The sequence below is a fragment of the Rissa tridactyla genome, chromosome 11 (assembly GCF_028500815.1).
Source record: "Rissa tridactyla isolate bRisTri1 chromosome 11, bRisTri1.patW.cur.20221130, whole genome shotgun sequence".
Lineage (NCBI taxonomy): Eukaryota > Metazoa > Chordata > Aves > Charadriiformes > Laridae > Rissa > Rissa tridactyla.
In genome coordinates, this window is record NC_071476.1 from 6,739,799 (window position 1) to 6,766,425 (window position 26,627).

The window sequence follows — 26,627 nt, forward strand, 5'->3', positions numbered from 1 at the left end:
AAAAAATTAACAAAATGTTACCAATTGAGTTGAGAACATGCTTGTCTTTCAAAATAACTGTACCAACAAGAAGCAGGAAACCACGTTCTAAGATCCGAAGGTAAACCACAATCCAGTAACATTTCTTACCCAAAGGAAAAAAACTGAGGTTGGGAAGTAGTGGGAGGGAAGCTGCACCTGGAAGCCTGAATCAAGTCTCGTCTGCTACAGACTTGGCGTGACTACCCGAGGTCCTCTGTGAAAATGACTCCTGCCTACAGCCACATCTCTCTTCTGTTTCTCCCTCCTCCTACCCTCCACACTCTCAAACTGAGCAGTATTTACCACAATTGACAAAAAAACAAGACATCTTTTGGACAAGATGCTAAAAACCCCTGGAAGGCCCAAGTCTAGACGCCATGCAAAATCTGAAATGGAGCGCATCTTGATTTAACAATGTTGAGAAAACAATACTGTGAGAGTAACAGCACAGTGTGATTTCAGAAATTCAAATCATGTCTTTTTTCCATAATCAATTTTTTTAAACCCACTATTAATATCTTTGAAGGAGTTGCAATTTTTTCTGCAATCGCTTATCCTCTCACATTCTTTTAGTGGTCTTGTTTGTTCCTTTGTATTTAGAGCATGAGCTCAAATCTTCTTTAATAAAATCATAGCAACCACAATGATTAAATCCCTGTCCTGAAGTAACTAAATACATAGCCAACATTCAATACAGCAATCTGTGCTTTTCCTTTCTTGCATAGATTTCCTTCTCCCCAAATTAACCAGTTTCAGCGTACTTATCATCGATAAGAACCACATCAGATCACAATAGCTTTGCCACATTCTTACAGTGCTATGTAATTACTGCTGAATACAAATCCACAATAAATTTAAATGCCCTCAAAATAATTTGTTTACCTTTACAAAACTCATTCGAATGGTGCACATTTTGGTGAGCTCATATACTGCTTCAAATCCATGGTTGACAGACTGAGCTAAAAGCTGAGCAAACTCCTGATTGTTAAAAATTTTCAGACTGCATCCACTAGGAATCTTGCATACAGTTGTCGGATGGAAGCCGTGGTGGTAGTTGCAGTTCCTGCTCTGTACAAATATGCTGCTATCACTTAAACACTCAGCATAGACTTCCCCACCAACATAGTAGAGATGAACTCCTTGAAAACAAAGATAAAACCGTTTCAAATTACTTTTATTTCCGAAAATACAGTACTTAATACAATCCCCTTGAAATCAGAGACAGCAAATTTTCTGTTTGAGGTCAGAAAAGCTCTTTTGCCCACACTATAACATACTTTCTCATTTCAAAATACAGTGGGCATCGTTATACATCAGCCACTAGATGTCCTTCTCTCATCAATTACAGATTAGAATGAGAATACTTACAGACATCAACAGTTATTTCAATCTATTCTCCTAGAGAACTTACATGGATTTTAAAACTCCAGTTTTATAAAACTCCAGTTTTATAAGACTGGTAGCTTCTGTCTATGGCAATTCCAACAGAAATAAGTGCATCCTGGGAGAAGAGGCATTGACAGACGTGAATGAGAAAGTATATCCGTAGTCTGCTCTGATTTTCAATGTATTTTTATCAAGCAAAAAGAGACGTAAGACCAATTAGTTGCACAATTTAAATACCATCAGGCTTTACAGACCTTAAAATCAACAGTGCCCCCAGATTTATCAACATCTCCCTGGATTCAACTGTGTACTGAATAGCACTGTAAGTCCTATCCTCCCTTTATGTTCTGAAGCCTGTATAACACACTTACTAACTAAAACTTAATATGTGAAAGCTGCTGATCCTTTCAGTACCCAAATACAGATTCTCACTGCTACTTCAGTTGAGATACCTTCCTTCGCCCAGATCTCCCTTTCCCCCACCCACCACTGTTAGATGGCTGGGATACAGTTCAGTTTAAGTCTTCCTTGCAATACCCTGGGAATCCACGGCAGACTATCCCATGGTTTGCCAGATGAGGCTGCAGCAAGTCAACAGATGCAAGTTAATCTTTCAGACAGCAGCAACTGTTGTGAACATTGCTAGAGCCACTTGGGACTAAGGCAGGATGAAGGCTACACAGAGGAGCTTCATCAACTATAAGCAGCTATCAGAAAATCTGGGGCGGGCAAGAATGCATTATCACAACACAACCCTATTAATTTAAAAAAGACAGAGACCACCACTTGCTACCTAAGTTCTTTTGGGTAAAGACCTTCAGAGAGATTTCTGAAGAGGGGAGATGGGTAACAGAACAGTCTGAGAAGAACACAGATACTTCAAAAACAATCCAATGCACAATTACAGGTCACTTTTGCTTGCAATGCAACACTTCTCCAGAAAAAAGCTTAGCAAATAGGATTGGGTAACTTCAAGGAGACAAAAACCCAAGACCTTTCAAAAAAGACATAAATAAATGGTATTTTATCCCAAAACAATCTTAATTGTTCTCAGGACTGTCACCATAAAGCAAAGTTTTAGTTTAATAATTAGTATTACAGATGTAGACATTTTAAAGCTCACTGCAGTCAATGCTACTCTACAACATGACGCTGGATCTTTGTTACATTTCTGACCTTAGGTGGATGCGCATCGAAAGGGGTAACTCAAAACAAAAAGAACCTGACAAACCACACATGCCCCAGAAGTAAGTTGTTCCCCTTAGTAACAATAAATTTTCTTGAACAAGACAATTGCAGAGCCAAGTTTCCAACAGATATCAATAATATCTCATGGTCTCTAGAGAATCTGCAAAATTTTGCTATATTCATAGCAGTTTCTAATTAAAAGACTGATAAGGGACAGGATAGGTCTTGAAGAGGTACTCCAAGCAACAGAGACTTTCATTTAAAAAAAAAAAAAAAAAAACCAAAAAACCAACAACAAAACACAACACCAAAACAACTCAAGACCAACTATACCAAATGCTTTTAGGTGTTAAAAAGGCCTCTAGATATGCGCAACAGAAATGGGGTTCTCTTCTCAGGACTGACTTAGTTAAAAAAAAGGAGATATTCGGAAAAGGAGGTACTACATTTTAAGGTAATCCAAGCACATCCCATCAAAGATGAAAACCATGCATCTATATGTGCTATCAGCCAAACAGCAGGGGAAAACTAGAATATCTTGCAAAACCTGCTGTCTCCAGGAATCCCTCCCACACACATACACGCCCCATGGATTCACTCAGACAAATGAGCCCTTGCAGTTTTGCATTAGCACTTCAAAGTCCTGCTGCCAACTCATGCAAGATATTTGAACATACTGTAGACAGCAGCATAATACCTTGCATGAACAACAACATAAAAAAAAAATCTTTGATATACTGTGAAGTGGTATGAAGTATTTGATTTAAAAAGCAGATATAACATAGAAATCAGAAGTCCTGAAATATGTTTCTAGGTGATGAAATACAAAATTTTACGCACAGACTATCATTAACCATAACAAAGCAGCCCCCATAACAATACAGTTTGGTAAAGAAGGTGTAATATTTAATGTTTTAAATTAGCGCTAAAGAAAAGTGTATGCAATTCCTAGACTAATTAGAATCAAACTATACTTAAGTAAGTTGTCTTCAGATACTGGAGAGGTAGATAATATATCGTGGATTACTTCTACTATTTTTATCTGAGACTAATCATTGTTGCAGTATAGAGAAGTTGAAATAAAAACAAGGACTTAGCTTCTTAATCATGCGAACACAACTAAGCTTTACCTTTTCCAATATGTCGTCTAGTGTTCTCAATTGTTGAGTTGCGATTAACATTTGAGAGCAAACCTAAGCAGAACCTGTTTTTATTATTGGAGGGATCTGTAAACCCATCTACTAAGACACTTGTGGAAGATGCATGAAAAGCCTCCCCAACACGATTATTTAATTCGTAATACACAATCGAACACCAGTGTTTGGGTTCTTCATAGGCAACGGGCTGAACATCTGAAAATAAGCAAAACGTAAATAACAGTTTACATACATGTTAAAATATTGAATCTAAAGCTGTAAAGCAGGCCTTCCAAAATATCAACAGATAACTAAAAGCTTAGTCAACAGTTACGAACAGTCCTGGTTAAGATCGTAATGATTTTTAATTTCATGCATTTTAGTTAGTCCATTGATTTTATAATTATTTTCCTATTTTAAGCCTGATATTAAAGAAAATAATTTGAACTCAATTTTCAGGGCCTTTGTGCATATACAACTCCTACAGCAGGCAGCGGCAGCAGAAAAGACTAATTTTGAGACATGAAAAAAGTTCAACTTATTGTAAGCCATACTATGGCACCTGAGGCTTTAAAAGCAAGAGATGCAAATAAGCAAGGCAAGTTTTATTTCTCAATTCTTTCTGCTACGGCCCCACTTTGCCCTGGAGGACTGCTTCCATTTACCAACAAGGTTTACTGAGCCATTTGAAGTTACTCGTTCAATTTGCTCATGAGTTTTAAGAAGCCAAACTATGTAAATTTTGCACTATACTATACAACTTACCTCTGGTAGATATATTTGGCATGATTTGAGGGATCATTGTATTGCTTGTGTCCATAGACTGAGAATTATCCTGCCCCATTTGATCATCAGGGGGCATATATGCAGGAGGCGGAGTATCAGCTACAAACATAAAATACAAGAATAAACCTCAACAATTTAGAACATTTATTTATTCATTCTGCAGTTGTAAACACACAAAAATACTTTTGAACAGGAGATGTTAAAGCATTTGGACCCATTTTCAAAGTAACCTGAAGACAACCCAGACAACTGTCTTTACAGTTACCTCCTTCAATAGTTGGACTCTTACCTATAGGACTAACAACAAGATTGGACACTTGAGGAAAACTTAAGAGATGTGCTTTTTTTTTTTTTGCCTTTTTTCTTTAACAGCTGCACTCCTGCAGCTGAGCAAGATGACTATAGTTCCCACCTCCCCCCCCCCCACACACAATCATTAGCTCTCTTGCCTGCTCTCTTCCCCATGTTTAGAAAGAAAGAAGTAGTAGAAGAAATAACTTTATTTGTCGTAGCATAACAAAGGCCTAAACCAAGTTTTTTTGCTGCTTCTGTAGGCCGAGTTCATTATAAAAGTGTGTATCTCTTCACTCTTCTGTTCATCACAGTAGTCAGCGTACCAACACATTATTTCAGAAATTCCCTCCAGATACCATGAATGCATCCATCCCAGTGATCGCAGTCCTTATCCAGGAGGGATACCCCACTGAATGGACACTCTTTCTGCAGCACTAGGCAGCCAGAAAGAACAAAGATGAGGCCACTGGAAAAATAAATTCTTTAATCTGTTAATTTCTTGGGTTTATAAATCACACCAATAAGGCTTCTTTCCTTTGCCCCATCAATTGTTATTTTTTTCCCCTATTTTCACCCAAATACATTAAGTATCTACCAAAAAATTGCTCTACTTTTTTCTAGTTATATACCACATGTAAGCATCTTTATGCTGAGAAAGACATCAATAAACTTCTTGCTCAGCCTCTTACACCTGGCTTTCTTTTCATTGCTAGATATTCTTCTGAAGTATGTATCAGTTATTCTACACAGAAGCTGTGCAAAATAACTCACCACTATAGTATCAGTGACAAAAAAAATATTTGGAAATATAAAAGTATAACACTTAACTCTGACCAGTGACAAAACTAGAAAGAATCTTCCCTAAAATGCAAATAGAAAAGTAATTTCTTGCAAGTATCACAAATCCCTGAGGTAGTAAGTCACAACGGCATGTGACATTTCAATTATTTTTATTAAATTGACATTTAGGCTGTACTTACCTGGTAGCTGAAATGGACTAGATGGTCCAGAGCTAGCTGGGGAGCTTGGGTAAGTGCTGCTGGCTGGAGAAGGTGGATAGGGACTGTTTGGCGAAATGGAAAATGGAGTGCTGTTGGGCTGCTGGAAAGAATCTGGAAATGTTGCGTTGTGTGGCATGTGTGGTTCATTGTGGCTTAGGTTCCTGAATTGAACTAGTAGACTGTGCTGTGGATTGAATTCACTATGTCTAGGCACTAACACTGGAGGTAGAACTAGAAAAAAAAAAACAAACAAAAAAGTTTTAGATTAAAAACTGAGATAAAAGGAAAGAGAGACAAATAACGCACTCATATGAAAACCTCAACACTAGCTGGCGTGGAAATAGGAGTAGGGGATTAATCTGTCATGCCTTTGCCCCATCCTCTCTCATTTTTTTACATTATGCTTCATGGAAGACTCAAACTTTACTCTCTCAAAATCAGAGCAGAAATGCACTTATCTTTCATGCAAACAGAAGCAGACTTTTTTTAAAAAAAATAAAACCAAACAGTCCACACATGGCACATACCAAGTGTTGATTTAGAAGTGCAAAACTCACTGCATGTGAGTCAAATCAGTAAAAATGGAAATACAATCTATATTACTATAGTCACATATAGTCCTTTCCACTGAAGACAAACAAAATCTCTATTACAACATACAAATATTGCTAAGCTGGAGTTTTAAATTCAAGAGCGCTGGAGTCTGGAATTTAAGTGCTACCGCAGAGCACTTAAGCACTACAGCTGGTTGCAGCAGAGTTACAACTGTTTTGTGGAACAACGGAAGCAAATTTTCACTATACTTTCCAGAGCAACGAAATTCATTTCTCCCACTCATCACCACAACCCTCACCTTCTCCCATGGCAACATGCCTTAACAGCAGACTTGCTACCCAACACAAATGTGGTACGTACATTGCTCTAACTGATCATCACTCTTGGTTCTGTTCAGCTCTGCTGTCTGCTAACCAGGTGGGGAACACTGCACCCTAGAATTATTATTTTTTTTTTAATCTCCTCAATTCATGTCCCTCACTGATGAAATACTGAGCCCCTGAAAGAAGGCTACCAACCTTCTTGCAAGGACTGAGGTTTTTAAACAAGTTTCTCAAAGAACCAAGTCTTTTGTTTACTACTTTCCTATTTTCTTATAAATGAGGATTTTGCCACAAACTTTTAAGGGTAGCAGGCTTAAAAGATCTGTGGGAAAAATGTAATTTACCACAAAGAAAAACAGCTAATACAGAATGGACAATACACCTTCCCCAAAACCCCACCAGAAAAATATACTTTGAACATTCCTCTTCCATACTCCCCCAAAACAAGTGTAATTTGTTATACAGGACTGGAGGAGGAGGAGGGAATGAACAAGGGTGGTCCCTGGAGATTCTGTTCAGTTTTTAGACAGCCGTGTTCAAACATACCTGGGCTCTCCACCCTCTTGTAGTGGTATGGATTGATGCAGACTTCCTTCTGTTTAGATCCAAAAGGAAATTCACAAATATCCAATGGCTTCAGCTCATGATGGCTTTGTAGATCAGGCCAACGCCAAACACGACAGTAAATTACATGGGGAAGGCCTTTTCTGTGAGAAACCTGAAGTCGTCCATCTAAAGAACGAGGAATAGTAACACACTTGCTGGGCTGTCCTGGACTGCTCAAGGCTTTCTCCAGTTCTTCCATAGCACCCTTTTTCTTTTTCAGCTTTTTTACCAAAGCATCGACAGCTTTTTCTGCCCATTTTTCCTCTTCATCTCCTTGTTTCCAGCCCAACAGACGCTTTACAGCTGGGCTAGTAAAGGAGAACAAACTGGCCATTGACGTCATTTGACACAAGTCTTCAAAAGGTTTGCTGGGTTTTCTCTGTTGGGGTTTTTTTTATTTGTTTTTTCAAATAAGTGTCAGTGTATGCCAAAAGCAGTTATTGCCACTGATGAGCTGTATTATTTCTTGGAGGCCGACAAATGAACATATAGATGTCAACGATGAAGTCTTCACATCAAAAATAATGATCAGTTCCTCCAATTTAGTTCTATCAGAAAGATAAGTTAACAAGTAATTAGTAAACAAGTAAAGAATATGGTAAAACAAAAAGGCACATATTAAAAGAATGCCTGTTTCAACCCTAGCATTGCACCTGATTCTGTTTCAAAACAAAATCCCAGAAGTACTAGGACCTCAACGCAAAGCTAAATAAAGTAAAATGTGATCAGAGGTCCCATCTACTTGCTCTTGAGCTCCAATTAGGTAACCCATGTTTTTTGAAGAGTATTAAAAAAAAAAAAAAAGAGGAAGAAACTGTAGACAACTAAAAGAAAAACAAAATCACTTAAAAGAAAAACCCAATAAAAACCTCAAACCAGCCCCTTCCCAGACACTCAGAAAGGTGGTCAACCTTTTCAGCTGTGGCTATTTTTATGCTGCACTTCCTTATATCTTTTAAAATGAGTATTTGAAGAACTGGATATTTTTAGCCTTTGGCAAAAAAAAAAAAAGTTTTATTTTCCCCAGAAAAAGACAGGGTGAGGGGGGAGGAAGGCATGGCGAAGTAAGCACTAGAAATGTGACCTTTACTACAAACTGTCTCAGAAAGGAGAGCAGCAGAACACTGTGCAGCTCAAACTGGCTCATGAATGGTGGTGTTTTCTACCACTCACCAGCTCTAATGCAAATCCTCCCCCCCCAATTTAAGGAGTAACGATGACAAGAGGAAATGATGTGCTGTGGCAACGAACTGATAAGAACTTGTAAAATCCCTTGTGAATACTAAATAAGCAAGTACAGACAATGAGCAGCTGGCAAAAAGCAAGAGCAGAGCTAAAAGAAAGGATGTCAATAACAAAAGATGCTTCCTTTCTTGCTACAGAGACTGCCAAACAACATTGTCTCTCAACTTTTGATAAACCGTGGTGAATTAGAACACCTAACATACCCCGAGACACCAAATCTGCACATAAGAGAAAAAGGTGTGTGTGGGTGGGAGGGATGCAGGATTTAAGTGTTGCTTCTCTTAGATTGCTACCTTTAATCAAGGAGATCTTTTTTCCTCCCATCTTTGATTAACTAAAAAGTCATCTGATAAGGCTTTTCTAAGTGTCTAGGCACATTTGCAAGCTCACTCAGACACACGGATGGGTACTTTCTTGTAACAGGCCCATATACTAAGCATCACCAGCGAAAGATACAGCAAATATCTCTAGACAAAGCATTCTACATTTAATCATCCCAGATTTTCTACTGAGGGGGTGGAAGGTGAGGAAAGGAGGGAACAGACTCAAGGACACTTGGCTACAATGAAGACTGTAAGTTTAAAAAAAAGCTAAAACACACTTATAAAGGTCCTTTACAAGGAAAAAATCCATTTATTTCACACAGTAGCTTAATAACACTGCCAATACTTTGATTATTCAGCTTTGTTTCAGTAATATGGAAAAAATTGGGAAAAGCAAAACAAACAGAAAAACTGAAGATCTTTCTTCCTAAGCTCTCATAAAAAACAAAATGAAAAAAAAATTAGAGGAACAAAAGTCTCTCACTGCTTCAAAAAGTCCTTAGAAGAGAGCATTGAAAAAGAAAAAAAAAAAAAAACAATTATGTATCCCCTTATTTCTTCAGAAATAAGGACATGTCTGCACTTTAAGTATAAATTTAGTTCTCCAGAACTATTACACATGACAAACTTTGCACCCTTCAAAGTAACAGGAAATACATAAAGGGAGATAAACTTGGCCAAGAACACAGACTAAATTTATTCTTTTACTGAGGATAAAAGTTTAATGTTCTAAAAAGTAAAAGCTGTTTACAGTCACAATTAACTTCCAAGCCTTGCGTACATTCAATAGCTGTAAGATATCAGCAGTTGCTCACACCCCTAAAAAAGGAAATGAACCCACCTAGAATCTCAGACCAGCAAGAAGACAATTAAAAAGTTCTATTTCTGTTTCTCAGCTATGCTTTCAAAGAATCTTAAGAATCATCAAGGCAGAACATGCACCAGAAATTCCTATACTTAAGGCGAGCCCATAAGAGATTTCAAGAAATGTCTCTTGGCTGTTGCCACTCAGATCTATTCCATTACAGTTGTCCTACCTATATTATGCAACCAAGTTTACAGCTTTATGATTCTATTCTATGTTAATTTATAATTTTTTCCCCCCCTTTTTTTTTTTTTTTAAAGTATTTCGCACACAGTAACATGCAGCAACGAAGAATGAAATTTTACTAGTTGTGTTATCATTTCAACATCATTTACCCACAAGTATGCTCACGGAATAAACAAGCTAACTAAAAGCAAAGAAAGCTGGAACAGTTCTACTAAAATGATGCTTTGCAGTAAGTATTATTTGTAGGGCAAGTGCCAAGAGAATTTTGATAAATGACTGTTGTATAAACTATGATTTGAGAAATAATCTGCTTGGAGTAAGTAGCATAATTAGCTCTAAAAACTTTACATTATTCTGAATACCCATAGACAAAAGCAAAACCTAGTAGAACAAGTATTCCAGAAGCATCAAAACTGTTTCAACTTCTTTAAAAAAGTTTCCATATACATGCTTGTACTGTAACCACCGAAAAATGAGACTGTTGAAGTTCAAAACTTTAATAGCATTTACTGTAATTCCATTCTGGCCACCCATGAGGCTTTCAAGACTCTTCTGCTGAAGTGTATTTTTACCTGTTCAAGAACAGCAAGGGCAAAAAAGAAACCCTGCAACAAACTGATAGGCTTTGGGAGGTAAAAATGACATCAAATTTATCTCATTACAGGCCTTTCAGAAGTTCATTCTGGGAGGCAAAACTACTGAAGGCTTACAGCTTTTGCTTTTTCTTAAGAAAACAAGGCAGCATCAAAAAAGCTTCACGAATTATTTGTTGACTAAAAATATTCCTTTCTTTGAAGCCATTTGAGGTCGCAAAGCAGTAGGTTCAGGCATTTATTTAGAAATCAAACATTTTAGTGTAGAAACTGCAACTCTTGTAGGGTTTTAAGATTTCTGAATGAATGTCATAAATCACATTTAGAACATTTACTTGCATTTAACGTAATTTCAGCATCTAATTTTTGAAAGGTTTCTAAGTAATCATGATATCTGCTAGGCACAGCTTCAGCAGATCATGTATATTTACAATCAATTTTTTCTGAGGCTTTGAAAGTGCATGTGATGAACTGTGATTGCGGTACAACAGTGCATCACTGTAAGATTTGAGCACAGAAACAAATGCTTTAAAGAGACATTTTCATTCACAGTGTTGCACAAATTACTCGCAGTGTTGCACCTCTAGACGCAGCTGGTAACAGCTTTCATGAGAAAAAACAGCTTTCTTAAATTTTCCTAAGAGGCAGAGGTTCTATTATCCATTACCTTCTTTTATTGAATAACTTTTCAGCTGAGCTACAAGAGAACATCGGCTGAAAAACATGTTATTACTGTAAAAAAAAAATGCTCTTTTAAGAATGAGCACAATGCATTGCATGGGGTAGCATGAGGGGGCTTTTAATGGGTGAATATAAAAGGCAGTAATCGCTGAATCAAAATTAGACTTTGAGGCAGGCATTATTTAGACATTTAAAGTTCTTGTTAATGACTACAGCAAATGAAAGGAAACTAGTTGTGTGAACAGGTCCATTGTTTGAACCCCTTCTTAATACCTCATCACGCCAACTAGATATTAACAAAGTTGATTAACAGCAGAACTTACAAACCACATTTAATTTGTGAAGATGGAAGAAATAAACTATCTTTCATCTACCATCACAAACGCTAAGCAACTCAACTACCTTTTCGTTCCTCCTCTGAGATTTTCTTAGCCTACTATATTAAACTATCAAGTTTACCAGATTAATTTGATTCACTATCAAGGAATCTTCTGGCTAAAAGGGCCTGAGTGGGACTCACAGCGGAACAGATCAATATAAAATTAGGTACGGTGTATTTATTTTAATGAGATGCATTTTTTATGTAACATGTTCTGCCATCGATTCCAAACTAATTTCCCACCTGCAAAATCTAATTTTAAATTACCATTCACCAAGCAACCCATCACCCCAAGCAGCATGGCAATGAACGATGCTTTTCACAAGCATAAGAATAAAACGAGTAACAACTACATGGCCCTTGTCCATTCCTGCTGCCAATACTAAGCTTGTATTGCAAACGCACAAGCACTATTATTTTCCTGCTTAATTTACTTGTTTGCAAATTAAGAAAGCTTCCTGTAGCATCATACCCAATCTGAAATAAGGAACTTCACTGCTCATGATTAGAAGCTGCTTTGAGACTCAAATTCATAATATAAACAAACCACCACTTACAACTACACAATCGGTAGTTCATTACAGCTGCTGCAGACTTGCAGTTAGAACTGTGTTTTGCAGTCAGCTCTTGTACCGAACTTTATTGCCCCTTCAAACTTAGAAATGCTCAAATATTTTGACTCCATACACACACTAACACATTACACATTCACACAGAAAGCTCAGAAACTCAATTACAGTATATTACCGAATATCACACTATATTCGGTTATCAATATTTTCTTTAGAACTACCTAAAACTACAGCCTCACACATCAATTTTCATCTGGTTTTATTAAGGCACTTCTTTCCTTATAAATTTCCTGACAGGAATTGTGCAGGATTGCGCTTGGCTTTTATTATCATTTTCCCAAGTCTACACCTTACATTGTAGCCTGGTACAGGGTCCCATGCAGCAGCATTCATCACATCCTTTTCTTGAGGACAAATATAGAAGAAACATTGGCTCCATAGTTCTTCCAGGCACACCAAGGATAAAATAAACGCTAAAGTTACAGAGTGGTTAAAGAATTTCAGCAATAAACTTGAAGGGGCTACGTATTTCCCCTACCATTGCCATAGCCTTTCAACAACAAAAATTTCTCTCAATTATCCTGTGCAATATCTTACTCAGGGAATACAATCAATGACTTAACTCATCTTTTTATCCTCTTTCCCTTAAGGGTAAGTAAAAGATGAAAGGAGATTTTATGAATGATACCAAAAAAGAACTTTTGGTATTTTCATCAGAACTGGGCTTGCATGTCCAAATGCACATCCAGTTGACCAAAACTTATGATAAATGGTTTTATGCTAGCACTAGATTTCTTTGCTTCAAACATGCCTTGCAAGGCAATATATTCTAACTAATAATACGTGTAAACAAGAACAGAAAAGAATTGTCTGGTATCTTCAAAAATTTTACTAACCATGACTGCTCTCCAAACAAAAAAAGTATTGACAACTTCAAACATGGCTTTCTCACACAATACTTGTTCTTTTCATTTCCACATCTGTACATCATCTAACACAGCTTAAAAAAAAACCCCGAAGCATATAACTCTGTCAGCTGAGAAGTATTTAACTAGCACTCTCTTAAAAGAAACATAACAAAAATCTCTGAGGCCAAGCACAAGCAGCAAGTAATGCATGGTACATGGAAGAGCTGGTATCATAAAAGCCATATAGCTCAGATTGCAAAAGTGATGCTTCTGTTTTTCTAAGTCTTCCCAAAAATCACTGTTAAAAAAAAAAATAATACAAATGATAATGATTTATATGACAAAAAAGGTCCAGTCAGAAAGAATTTCAAAAGCACGCTCACTTCCATCTGATGCCAAGAAAACCTCATAAAAAGTGGTACTGAATAATTGAAAGTTTTGAATTTGTTCTGCATCATGGCAAAACTTGAATTTAACTGTGATGGAAGGGAGTGGAGAGGGAGGGAGAAAAAACAAAAACTTCCAAAGCCTAAAAAAGTTAGCATCTATTTCTTCAGGCATCCACTTAGAATACAAAAATCCAATGCTCACATGGCCCTGGTCTCTGCAACTACTCTAATTACTGAGCAATTAGCTTTTGTACAAGTTCTCAAAAACGACAAATTCCATCTCAGAACCAAAATCTCCCTCCCTTAAGTGTTTTGTCAGAACTGTGCATTTTCTCACACTTCTCTTTCAGCTAATTGGCACTTTCCAACAGAAGCATTATGCTGAAAAATGCCATCATCAACAGTCGTCAGCACATCTGAAAGTCAGCCCTGAAACTGTCTCATGTTTTTGAGGTTATTTAAGATTTATTCTAAGCACAGCAGATAACTACAAGTTAGCATCCATTTCTTAATTAAAATTACATACAAGAGCATCACTACATTTCTCTAAACATGAAAACAAAAGCCTATGCCTCCACCGGTAGGCTGGTGGACACAGACAGGCAAGTGGGCAATTAGGAATGACCTCAGTCTACACCTGGAGAAAAAAATGGGACAATAAAGGTCATCTTATACTTTTCACAAACCCTGAAGTATGTTAAAAAATTAACAAACTGGACAAAGCCTTCCAAATATTTAGATGTTCATATGCAAGACCTTCATTTTTCATTAAAGAATAAGATCCTAAATACTGCTCACAGGAATGTGAACTGGCAACAAAAAGTGTAACCTGAAAGCAGGGACTGTACAGACCTTCATAAAGCTTTAAAAGAGGGGAAGAAAAATAAAGGTGTATATATGTGTGTGTGTGTATACACTTCCACTCCAACTGAATTGCATTAAGACTGTGACAAGTTTACAAAAGCTACAGGATTTGGAGGGAACACTGACAATAGTAATTCAGCAAGCTTTTTTTCCCCCTTCCACGGAATGAATGAATGGCAAAGTATTCTAAATTTGTCAGTTTGTGACATCCACTGACCCAGAATTCAGAGACACTACCTCATAGTTGGTGGATCAGTGGCAGCGATTCTGACAAAGATCCTCTGTCAAGGATGACAGTCCTGGCAGGCTCAACCTTGGTGGTAGGTCAGTAGGGATACAGACTTGGCAGGCTGTGTCCTGCACCTTGCCAACCCACACTGGTCAAGCACGCCGAAGTGCCAGCCAAACTTTTCTACGTGGTCACAGGAACATGGCTAAAAAGGCTTCCAGAAAACAGTGCAGGAGCTTGCACTACGACTAATGATAACTGCAAAAGTCTTAAATTACTGTTCAACTTGCTTTTAATGAGCTGTTTATATCAACGTTAGCCATGAAATATCTAAAGTGTTGTCAGCTCACACAAGAACAAATCTTTTCCTTCTGAGCACAAACTGCTCTCCTCACCTGTTACTAAAAAACATTCATGTAAAGATCTTTAGAGAAGAAACATTAACACATTAAAATTAATCTCAGCGTATCTATCATAGACAAAAGTTGCATTTTAATCAACATGAAACATTTAACTGGCAGGGAAGGCAGAAATAGGGACCTGCACAGAATTGCCACAACAGTATTTCTGCAGGTATATAATTCAGCCAAGAGCAACAAAAGAGTTTTTAGAGTTTTCTTTAGAGAACTATAAAGAAAATATAGAGGACATTTTTCTGAAATTAAAAGCATACCCTGGAATATTAAAGATCACAACATAATTTGCAAAGACCATTCAAATAAACCCAAAAACTTGCACTACACTTAAAAGAGCACAAGCACTCCATCTTGAGACATAATTTCTTCCAGCTCAGATAATGTTCTGTCGAGATGAAAACTCTGCACAGGACGTGACCACTCAAGGTGCAAGATTAAAAATCTGACTTCACAACAAGAACCAAGTAGTACAGGGTGCACAGTTATAGTTCCTTCAGGTTGCATCGGAGGGTGAAACTCCAAACCTCAAACAAAAAACACCCACCACAGCTGTACACAGCATACCCTTTTGTTGTGATCTTTTGTCATCAAGAGAAAGAAATACACAGAGGAAGCCCCTCTTCCTCCTTTCCTAGTTCTCATCTCCATCACAACTGTCCATCTTGGGTTTCCAGTAGGAAAGTTTTCTTTAGAAAAAAAAGAAAATTCCTTCCTTAAGTGTATTTTCTCCATATTTGAAAGGAAAAGGCAGGCTTGACAAAGGCAGATACCCCAATAAGCACATGGTTTGTTGGGGTTTTGTTTTGTTTTGCAAAAGTGCGTGTCATTAAGCACTTAGCAGCAACTTCAAGGCTAAGTGAACAAAATTTTAACATCAGAGGTAAGAGTAAACCACTATCAAACGGTAGGGATTAAGACATTAAATCCAACACCACCCTACACAGACAGGGCACTCTCAAAAGTTACAACACACTAATTATGAAACATCTTCAATTAAGTTATTTGCTGCTTCTATTAACTTCCACCAGCTGCCAGCTTCATAAAGCATTACAGCTTTTGATGAGCATGGGCACATGACTGCAATAGCGTGTTTGCACCTTCCCCCCCACCTCCTCTTCAAAGTCTGTGATTCCTCAGAATATCAGAGGGATATTCTGTGCAGAGCTTCCATAACTAAGATATACAACACAAAATGCTCATTTCAGTTTTCAGTATTTTGAAGCCACCAGTGGAAGGTAAATTCCCTGAAATTAACAAAGGAATGAAAACCAGCAAGAGATTTCATCTAAAACCATCACGTACTGACAATCTAATTTCCCCTGGCAAAACAAAACTTACAGGCTGATGCAAATTTTGACAGTTATTCCTTGGAGGTTTTCTTAAAGCAGAGAGCCCAAGTCATTCACTGAGCAAAATCTCCAAATCCCTACAGATTCCAGCAAAAGGTTCAACAACTATTACTGCACCTATCCAATAATATAATATACAATTACAGCTGAATCGGTTCTTCCCTACCTCGTTATACTGAGAAATACCTTCATTTAATTAGCTTAAAGTCACATCAGAAACTACACAACTGGACGAGAGCACAGATCACTTGATTTCCAGTCTTGTGCTTTTAACCGCAAGACCATATTTCCTCTATTAAGTTTACAACCCGCAGAAAACAGAAATTGCCATTCTAAATCACTTAAGCGGTCCATCTGTTGTCAGGCAGCTGTCAGGACTTGGATACACGCACCAAAGGCCACGGTGGACAAAAGTGTGTGTGCCCCAACAAACATCGCCTCTGAACCGACGGGTTTGAAACGTGCGGGTTTGTTACTCTCTCCCTTTCCTTCGGTCAGGCCTCACTGCAGCTAAGAGCGGAGTTCCTCGTCTTTTTTTTTTTTTTTTTTTTAAAAAAAAAAAAAGAAACAAAAACCACCGAGCCTCTTAATAGCGTTGCAACAGTTTGCTGCTACAGTTACGTGCAGAGACTTATTTTTACCAGCACGAAGCGTGTTTTAGCAGTCCGGCCCGCGCTCCCCTTCCCCTCCCGGGGCTGCTCCTTCCCCCACACGCCGCTCCCCGGCCCCTTCCCGACCCGGGACGCCCCAAACCAAGTCACAGCCGGGCCCGCGCGGCCGGGAGAGGCCTGGACCCCTCCAAGTTCCCGAAAAGGCCCGTTCCCTCCCCAAAACGGGAACGGCAGCGCCCCGAGGCCGCTGAGGAGACGCCGCTCCACCACCACCACCACCATCCCCCCCCTCCGCCGCCCTCGGCCCCCCGGGCCGCCCCAACCCACCCGGCACGGAGCGAGGCGGCCTCCCCGCCGGTGGCGGCAGCGGGGCTGGGTGTCGGTGAGGCTGGAGGCGCCGGCTGGGCCGCGGCCGCCCGCTCGCAACAAAACTTTATTGGGAGCCGGCGGAGGGGGGACAGCGGCGCGGCGGCGCCGGCGGGGCCAGCGCCGGGACCCGGATGTGCGCGGGGGGGAGCGCGCGGGCGGGCTCCTGCGCCCCGCGCATGCGCAGCGCCCGCCGCGGCGGCGGGAGGAAGCGGACGCGGCGGGAAGGGACGGGGCGGGATGAGGGGGCCCTGTGGGACGGGCTCTCGGAGCTCATACCAGAGAAAGACAGTAAAATAAACAAGAAGGCGAGGCGTCCGGCTTTACTGTCGAAAGAGTAATTCACCCCAAGGTGGAGGAGTGAAAAAGTTGCCTCAAGCTGAGCGCTGCGGTGGCCCCCTCAGGAGGAACACCGCCGACCAGGCCTATGCAGGGCCCTCACGGAGCCGATGCAGGGGCTGAGATCATAGAACCATAGAATGTCTTGGGTTGGAAGGGATCTTTAAAGGTCATCTAGTCCAACCCCCCTGCAGTAAGCAGGGACATCTTCAGATCAGATTGCTTGGAGCCTCATCAAGCCTGGCCTCGAATGCCTCCAGGGAGGGGGCTTCCACCAGCTCTCTGGGCAACCTATTCCAGTGCTTCACCACCCTCATTGATCCAGCACTCTCTCCTGCTCAGTGCCCTGTGCCACATCTCGCAAGAGGCTGACATCAGCCCACCGGCCTCGGCCCCTGCGCTTGAGGGTTGTTTTGCAGCACTGATTGGGTTTTATCTGCAGTGCTGAGGGACAGTTGAGGTCCTTCAGATGGCTAGTTAACTAAAACCACATGGTAAAGCTTGCAGAAAATATGTTAGCAGTGTTAGGAATGACTCTAGAAAGAACCGTATGGGTGAGGACTTTCATACTGTATATAATGCAAGTATGGGGAAAACTCATGCTTTTCTTACAATTATCCTCATTGCATGAAATGGAAATGACCACTGTTTCCTCAAAGCTACTGTTTGATCAGCACAGAAGAAAGTTTCAGAGAGGTCGCAGGCCCAAACCACCTCCAACGTGGCACGACGACACCTGACCTTGTTTAAGCATACTGCAGGCGTAATTGTTTGTTTCTTGTCATTTTTAACTCAAGTAAATTGATTGATATGAGGGTAAATTAAAGAAGAATTGGGTTCCATGCTATGACTTGATGTCATAATGTTTTAATTTTTTAAATTACCCTCAAGATACAAGTGATTTTTGGAACTGCAAACACCTAAAGTTTCACTAGATCTGAAGAATGTGCTTACTTCCACTGAAATCGATAATATTTAAAAATGACTTACGCATTCAAAGGCCTCTCATCGTAGGGGAGGACTGGCAAAGCCTTGTTTCCCTTACAAAAGACAAGGTACCTTAGAGCAACGTGTGGAAGGCTGAACCACGTCCTGCTCTGCTCGTCTTCACTGGGTTCACGAGCAGGTGGAACTGCTTGCCATGAAGTACGGTCGAGGCCCAAACTCTGGTGACATTGAGAAATGTAGCTTTATATGGGCAACAGGGACATCTGCAATTAGGAGAAAATAATTCACCCTTCAGCCCACAAAGTGATTCTAAGAGGAAACTTCTCCTACAGGAAGATTACTTCATAACCCAGAGGTTGCGTTCCTCAGAGGAGGCCGATCAGAGCCTGTTCCAGACACACCACTGAACTAAACTGCACCCTAGTCTGATCCGCTACAGAAATTCCTACAGAAGAGTTTCTCCCTCTGGCAAAAATATCATGTAGGAACAGATATACGGGGCAAAATCGTAATCTGTAAATTTGTATCTCTGTTGTAGGACAAGTAAGTACACCATCTTGCAGCAGTTAAAAATCTGGCATACCAATAGCATCTGGCATGCCAACTGAATCTTGCTATCAAACAGATTCATTATGGAAAAAAAATATTAGAAACAAGGAAATGTAATGAAAAGTGATTTTATATATACACATATATATGTATATGTATAAATACACATATAGTTAAGCTAAAAAGAAACCACATGAAACCTCATGTTTTATTTGTGTAAATTAAGGGTAAAACATCTACAAAAAAAAAAAAAAAAGAAAAAGCAATGTAAAGTTTGTAGAAACAGGGAAAAATATCCAGTGGGCCACACTGAAGTTTCAATTTCAAATATATTTGAGCTTGGAAGAAATTTTCTTCTGGTTCAAAACTACGTGTCTCTTGGTTATTTTTTATGTAAACAGAAGTTTTTAGCACCAGTATACTCTGATCAGATCTATACAGAGGTCAATTAATAGCCCAACAGGATATCTCTACTAAAGTTCATGACAGCGGTGAAGGAGCAAGGCTTTGGTGTAGTTTGTTCACAGAACAGAGCTAACCTTTGGGGACTCCTATGTATCTCTGCACCAGCAATTGTTCTGCTTTGGCCAGGCAGTCCAAAATATGGGACAAAAAAAACCCTTGTTGGTCTTTTTCCAAATCTTTTGTGTAACTTAATTAATAAACCAAGTAACAAACAACAAATTGGCAGCAGGCATTTTAGGTGTTGTTCATGTGCCAGCCGTGATGTCTCTAAAAAACAAAATGTTCTCTTATTGAGAAGTTACAAAACAGTTGTACGTTGTCAGATGAAGCTACAGCACAGAGCTCTGATGTGCTTCCTCCTGCAGAGGTTTTAGAGTTCCAGTGATGAGGAAAGCTGAAGGTGTGCATGCAAGTGTATGGGAGAGGACAAGGAAAACTGTACGTTTTCCAAAACTAAGTTTTCCAAAATGTTCTCAATTTAAAACTGCAGGCAAGTTTGGGTTGTTGGTTGCAGCACACCACTCCTCAGAAAGCAGTGATTCTTAAGTACAATATACGGACTGTTTTGGAGTTTGGTAATAATGAATAGGATCTACCAGCTGAAAAATAGTTTTCCACTTTCTTTTGCCATTTTGTCACAGATTAACGTTGAATGGCCAAAGACCAAATGTCTAAAGTCAAGTTATCCCCTTGTCAACAAGACAGAGTAAAGAACAAATTATGTTTGCTATCTAATGATTCAAGTCTGTATATTCTTAAGATCACAAAGGAATTAACACCACTTTCAGCACTGTCTACTTCATACGTGGTTTCCATCACGTAAATCCCTAGTGCCGTGCTCCCATGGGCCCACTCTAATAACATCAAGTTCATTAAAAGGCTTGCAACAAAGAGGCTCAAGGCAGCCTGAACACAGTTTCCAGAAATCATGCGATGTCATGAATTCATGAATTTCCCAACTCATGGAACCATCAATCCTTTTTTAGCATTGGCAAACCTAGATTTTCCCACACATAGACATGCAGCTGTGATAACCCAAGGAGAAATGACTAGCTAACCTTCTACTTACCTGAATGTTTTAATTATTAATTGCGTATTCAGAGTCTGCAGAGACAACTGCACGTATGTTTATACTTTTGGTCCTGCCTTGTAAAGTCAACTAAAGTACAAGTACCTGTCTGACATTCCTTTGCGCGCAGCCTGATGGCAACAAAGACAGAAAACTACCTTCTCATAAACCCACGTTACGGTAGATGTTTATGTTGGAGCTCGCTATAACCTTCCAGTCTGATCAAAGTACAAAACAATCAACAGAAAAAACTACCACCAGTTTGCTTCGGGCCTTGCTTGCATGGTTGAGAAGCAACCATGAAGTTCAACAAGTGTCTTAAATTACATTATTTTGATTTTTCTCTCCAGATTTTGAATATGATCCCTATATTTCTTAAAGAGATTTTTGTTTAGTTAGAAATTAATAGTTTGGAAATCAAATAGATTGTTTGAATTATAAGGAAATAGTCTTGAAAAAAGTTGCTTTATTATGAAACTTTGGCCTTCCTGTGACTTCTAAACTGACTGCATTGTTCAACTTAATTCCCTATCAGGTTTCTAAATTGCTGGGGGGGATGGGGAAATTAAAAAAAAAAAAAAAAAAAGCAGTTATGATGTCTCTACCCATATTAAACATTTGCAAAGCACTTTATAACTATGTTTAAAAAAATCCCGTAGTGTGAAAGATGGCTTGGATGAATGGTTTAAGCCAAATATAGGTTACAATCAGAATTGGGGGAAATGGATAGCAAAGCTGAAGAAAGTTTCACTCCCAGCTGTCAGCTGAGAAGAAATGGGGGAAGGGGGAAATGCTGAGAAAGGAATTTTTTTTTTTTTTTGGCAGTGAAGAGAGGAACATGCCATCCCTGTTTGAGAAGTTTCAGGGTGGGAAAGGCTAAGGAGGGGCTAACATACTATACATACCTTTACATATATTTTTGAGGCAGAAAAACAGCGTTATGTTTGAGCAGAGTTCAGCAAGTGGAAAGGGAGATGGCATTCGCTCTGGCCGTTTGGTCCTCTGAAACAACCCCGCAATTTACAGCTTGCTGAGAACAAGCACAGTGGATGGTAAGTGGCCGCCTCACAAGGAGGCGGCGATGCAAACGTTGTGTGCATCGCATCACATATGTAAAAAAAATGAAAAAAAAATATGTTTAGTGTGTGGAGGAAATATATTAAAAGTGTTTATCTACAAGGCCCTTGGTGGTGTGGGCTCCTGTGAAGTTACACTCACCCGCTCATGATTTGAATTCTAGGAGACTAAATTATGTCCCCTGTTATTGTTACAGCCACACTTCTGGGTACCTTGCATGACTCAACTCACACAGCAGTACAGAGAAAGGGAGAGAAGAATTAGTCTTCTTTCCTAAAGCTACAGATATAAGACGTTAACATGAAATTGTAGACCAGGGGAGGGAAAGGTGGGGCAAAGGTATACTTCCCAGCAAGTTTAAAGCTGCAAACTTTTCTTCCTAGACTGGAAGAATAAATGAGATGAGACATGTGTAACTGGACGCTGGTACATCTATGTACCACAAAGACATTATGTAGAGGTTTAGTCAGTTCAGCTCAACAGTGTCTTTTCACACTCCACAGAATAAAAATGTGAATATACTGGGGATGGTATAGCTGGTTTGACGGATCCGAGAGACAACTAAGGGTGCAAAACTGAACAATCAATTCAAGAAATAAAGGTTTGAAAAACATTAAAAAAAAGGCAAAATCCTAAGACGGGGAAAAGGATGCTTCAGGAAGAGTAAGACGATTAAGAAGTAATGAATTAGAGAAGCCTTTGCCTGAGAATTGTCGCAAAGTCCACATCAGAGTGTGAACCCTCTTCCATTGACACCTACGGACAGGGTCTGGTCAGGGCAGAGTACTTCCAAATTGGATCTGCTTCTTGGAACAGGGGGTGGAAACCTTCCCGGAGGAATGGAAAAAATGTCCCAGCTGATTAACACAAAGTAATACACCGCTCTCTCAGAGGAAATGATAAAGAAAAGAATTTTACATGGCAAGATTCCTTTGAATATTCCTCCAGCATTGCTAGTTTTCTAGACCATCCTGCAGCTTGCCTTCACCATTGCATCAGCAGTACAGAAACATGCAGTACTCTCATTCTTCTGAATCAGTGATTTTCAACTATTTCCAGAACATGACCTCACATTACAGGAACACTTTCTGGAGACTGACACCCACTATTAAGCTCAGAAGAAGGAGAGGCCCTGCCTCCTAAAAGCTGTCTGCAACAACCAGACCAAATACCTGTAGACAACAGAGAAGCTGGACCCTAGAAGTGGGATAGAAAAGGTAGTACAGAAAGAGAATGAATCTAACATCACGATTAACTTCCTTCGACGTACCACAACCGTGTGATCACTATGAGCTTTTTTCTTCTATGAAAACTCTGCTCAAAATTAGCCATCAGCAAAATCGTGTCTAATTTTTTTATAGATTTACTCCCTTCCCTACCTCTTTTTTTACGTCCCACACCATTAGCCATCCTGGGTGTATTCTTCAATGTTTTCGCCTGCATAGACCCAATTTTTCCTAGAGCTGTTGACTCCCCAGCCCAAGCGCCGCCTCTTGACCATGGTCCCTTTTGGAAGGGACTGGCATTTAGGTGGGACACATTCTCGCTTTGGAACCATGAGGAGATCTACCATGCAGCCCCATGCTCAATGTAATGATCTGCTGACACGGTCATGATCTGGAATTCCATTTCTTGTAGCAAGAGTTGGGACCAACATCCACAATAACTGTGCACTGAAAACTTGTATTTGTGGCTCCATGGCCAAAACCACAGGAAAACTATTTTTAGCCCAACGGAGCTCTAAATAGTGGAAGCACTGAAAATGTAGCTCACATCATGGGCCAAATTCTTCTCCTGGTTACACCCACTCTATGGAGAAGCTGGAATATAATAAACACTCTGAAATAGAAATTTAAAAAAATAAAAAAAAAAGGCAACTTTTGCTTATGAGTAAAATCAGCATTTTAAATTTTAAATGAAGAAAGGTACACATCCTCCAGCATTTCCTCTGGAAATAAATAAAAGGAAAGGAAAAAGGAACAGTTTGAAATAGAAGCAATCTATTACAATAATTGTACTTATTACGATAAAGGTAATTCATCCCACTCTGTATGTCTGAACAATACCTATAGCTAAAATCTCTCTCCATTCATTATGCAGATACTTTTGGCTTAGACCAGTGAAAAGGACACTGTGTTTATCTGTATCTCGAGAGAAGACGCAGCAGATGAGCGCAGCGCAGCCTGTGAGTAACAAATCAAGTTGTAATGGCTAGACCTACACCTGATTACTCACAAGCCAACTTTCTAACAGCAGTTTATCACCTCGGGATTTCACAACACAAACCAATTAGTGATGGCAAGGCAGAGTGCTCCAGCTTTCTCAGGTAGGAACCGACAGGACCTGACTTTCTCCTTCTGGCTGTATTTCTGCCAAAGTCCCCAAGTTACAAGACGCTGGGCCTTTACAGCCTGTATTTAAATTTCGTGGCACACTTAGGGACACAACTTTTTTTCCACCCTCCTGACCAAATAGTTGGGTTTAATAATTTCCTTTACAATATCAAGATCTGCATATACAAGCATAATAATGCCTATTATAAAATTAAAGGGCTTTTGGCCATAGTGTAGTGCAGTTTTTGGATAGCGTGTTTCAAGCTATTTGCTTCTCTTTAGAAAATTTCCACAGAAATTTTATTTTTCTTTCTTTGCTTTTTGTTAGGAAAAGAGGGAACTAGATTATTTTCTAAAAAAAAAATTAAAACTTTTTTGAGAAGCCAGTAAGATGAGAAAATTACAAAATAGGTTTTTTTCTCATCATAATAGTAAAAAATGTTATTTTTCATTCACTGTTTCATTGCTGATGAGTTTTCTTCCACTCTTTAAGCACTGCCCTATGACATATGTTTTAAAAGGAAATACAGGAAGGAAAATCAAAAGGCAAACAACACATTTTCAATTTTGGTTACATTTCTGCAAATCTGAAACAAATTAGGATGATTGTTATTGTCTAAACAAGTTCATATGTCACACAGTAAAGGAAAAAATAAAAAGTTCATAAATGCTCCAGCTGCTTAGATGGGCCCCATGTAAGGCACTGTCACTAAAATAGTTCACAACCCTAATTACAATTCACCGCATCTTGGGAATGACATTTAGGATTCTCGAGGCGCTTTTAGATAATTTTTAGACTCCGCGTAGAAGTTCAGCTGTCACGAAGTCGGTTTTATTTTGTAACAGATTTTATCCTTTGGAATGTTATGTTTGGATTGAGCTGAAGATACGGAAAAATACATGCAATATAGTTTGCTTACCCGACTGAAATATAACTCCTAAAACAAAGCTGAAACTTTTTGTCCTTTAATGTTCATATTCTAGCCTGTGCTTGCCTATAGCTATTCAGATTGGGAGGGCAGGAGAAAAAACTCTCCCTTACTGCATTATTCTGACTCCATTAGTGTAGTCAGAGAGAATTCCTGCTCTCTATCCAGTAATTAAATAAATATTTAACATTGCAGGATTTAATTGGAATCCCAAAAGTTAACAATAGCCTCTGCTATCGGTGTCGCTATCTCAGGGGTTCTGTTTTCACAGGCGTATATTTAGCTCTCGGCCACATCGCCCACTTGCATTACAAATAGTACAACCCCCCTCCTTAAAAAAAAAAAAAAACAACAAAAAAAAAAACAAACAAGAAGCTCAGTAAAATCTGGAAACTTTTATAAAGTGACGCCATCTCCACGAATCTCCTTCCCCCTGCTGCAAAACTGCACTTCAAAGCTGAACAAATTAAGCGGCAGGCAGCCTCTCGTAAGAAAAAAAACAACCAGCAATAACAAACGAACAGAGCTTTACCTTCCAGAAAATTACTGCGGCTCCATTTTCCGACCCTTTATTTTGTCACTGGCTCCTTTCCGAGCAATTTCTGTTCCTCTCTGGCTCATGCTGGCGCTGGGGAGGAGCCCTGCGCGGAGGGTCCCCAGCGCAGGGACGGGATCGGGTAACACACCCAGCAGCACACCCAGCGCCGGCTGCGCAGAATTCAAATTCCCACTTTAGAAACTTTCTGCAATACTTGTGTGTCAAGTCTATTTTTGCTGCCTTCCTTCATCCTGTAATAACGCTCTTCGGTCCGATGCGACGCAGCCATCTTTTTGTGCTGATTTCAGACAAATCTGTAGATCAAAAGCGCTTTGCCGGGGTAAATCCTGGCTTTGCCAGAGCTCGCTGATCCCTTTTGGTGAATAATTTGTCTAGTTTGCAAAATGGGAACAACTGCAATCACAGGGTATCGACTCTTTGCATAAAGTCTCTTGACACAAAAAGAATACTCGCAATCTGAATGCATTTAATGGATATAAATGTGTATATATATGTATAATACATATAAATAGATATATATACACATATAAATATATATACACACATATAAGGCATTCAGATGGTATGTCTGTGTGCACATGCACACACACACGGCTCAAAATGGGCCAGTTTAATTAGGATAATGGCACTTTTCATGTAAAAAATAAGATTATAAAGTACAAATTATCTTCATACCAGGCCGTCTACATTTACATTTTGCCACTCTGCGTGTATATACAAAGATGGCAAAAAATAGAGAGTAACATTTATGAATAAGAATGTAAGTCTGCGAAAGACAGATCATTCGCTGTGACTCTACTGAGCTAAACACAATAAAAGCTGATTAGTCTTGTTGACAACAGAGCTCATAGAGGTTTCAAAGTCCAGTTAATAGCAACAGCGTGACAGCTGCACACCCTAGAAGAACCACTTAAAACAGAAAATAAAATTCAAGCGATTAGGTGCTTGCAGAGTCCAAGCATTTCTTACTAAAATAATGCAATTATTATGATTATGCCTAATCATTAGCCATTGGTCTTCATGAAGATGACTAGGGTTGTGTCTAAATGAGCAGTTCAGCCCTCTCAAACCCTAGTTCATGAGAAAC

At 39.3% G+C, this 26,627-nt stretch overlaps 1 protein-coding gene across 4 annotated transcripts in view; it reads right to left on the reverse strand.

Annotated features, from left to right (window-relative positions):
• SMAD5 (SMAD family member 5) overlaps window positions 1-25,672 on the reverse strand; it is a 29,405-nt gene extending 3,733 nt beyond the window's left edge. Inside the window, exons 1-7 of one of the 4 annotated variants that reach the window (XM_054217352.1) lie at window positions 25,514-25,659; window positions 18,671-18,822; window positions 7,237-7,844; window positions 5,792-6,043; window positions 4,497-4,616; window positions 3,726-3,947; window positions 904-1,160 (exon numbers count right to left, since the gene is read on the reverse strand). In XM_054217352.1, the coding sequence (XP_054073327.1) occupies window positions 904-1,160; window positions 3,726-3,947; window positions 4,497-4,616; window positions 5,792-6,043; window positions 7,237-7,639 (1,254 nt within the window). In that variant the 5' untranslated portion in view covers window positions 7,640-7,844; window positions 18,671-18,822; window positions 25,514-25,659. Of the gene's footprint in view, window positions 1-903; window positions 1,161-3,725; window positions 3,948-4,496; window positions 4,617-5,791; window positions 6,044-7,236; window positions 7,845-17,233; window positions 17,399-18,601; window positions 18,823-25,513 lie in introns of those variants that run through there. The other 3 variants (XM_054217351.1, XM_054217350.1, XM_054217349.1) reach the window with 3 other exon arrangements.
• Between the last annotated feature and the right edge of the window lie 955 nt (window positions 25,673-26,627).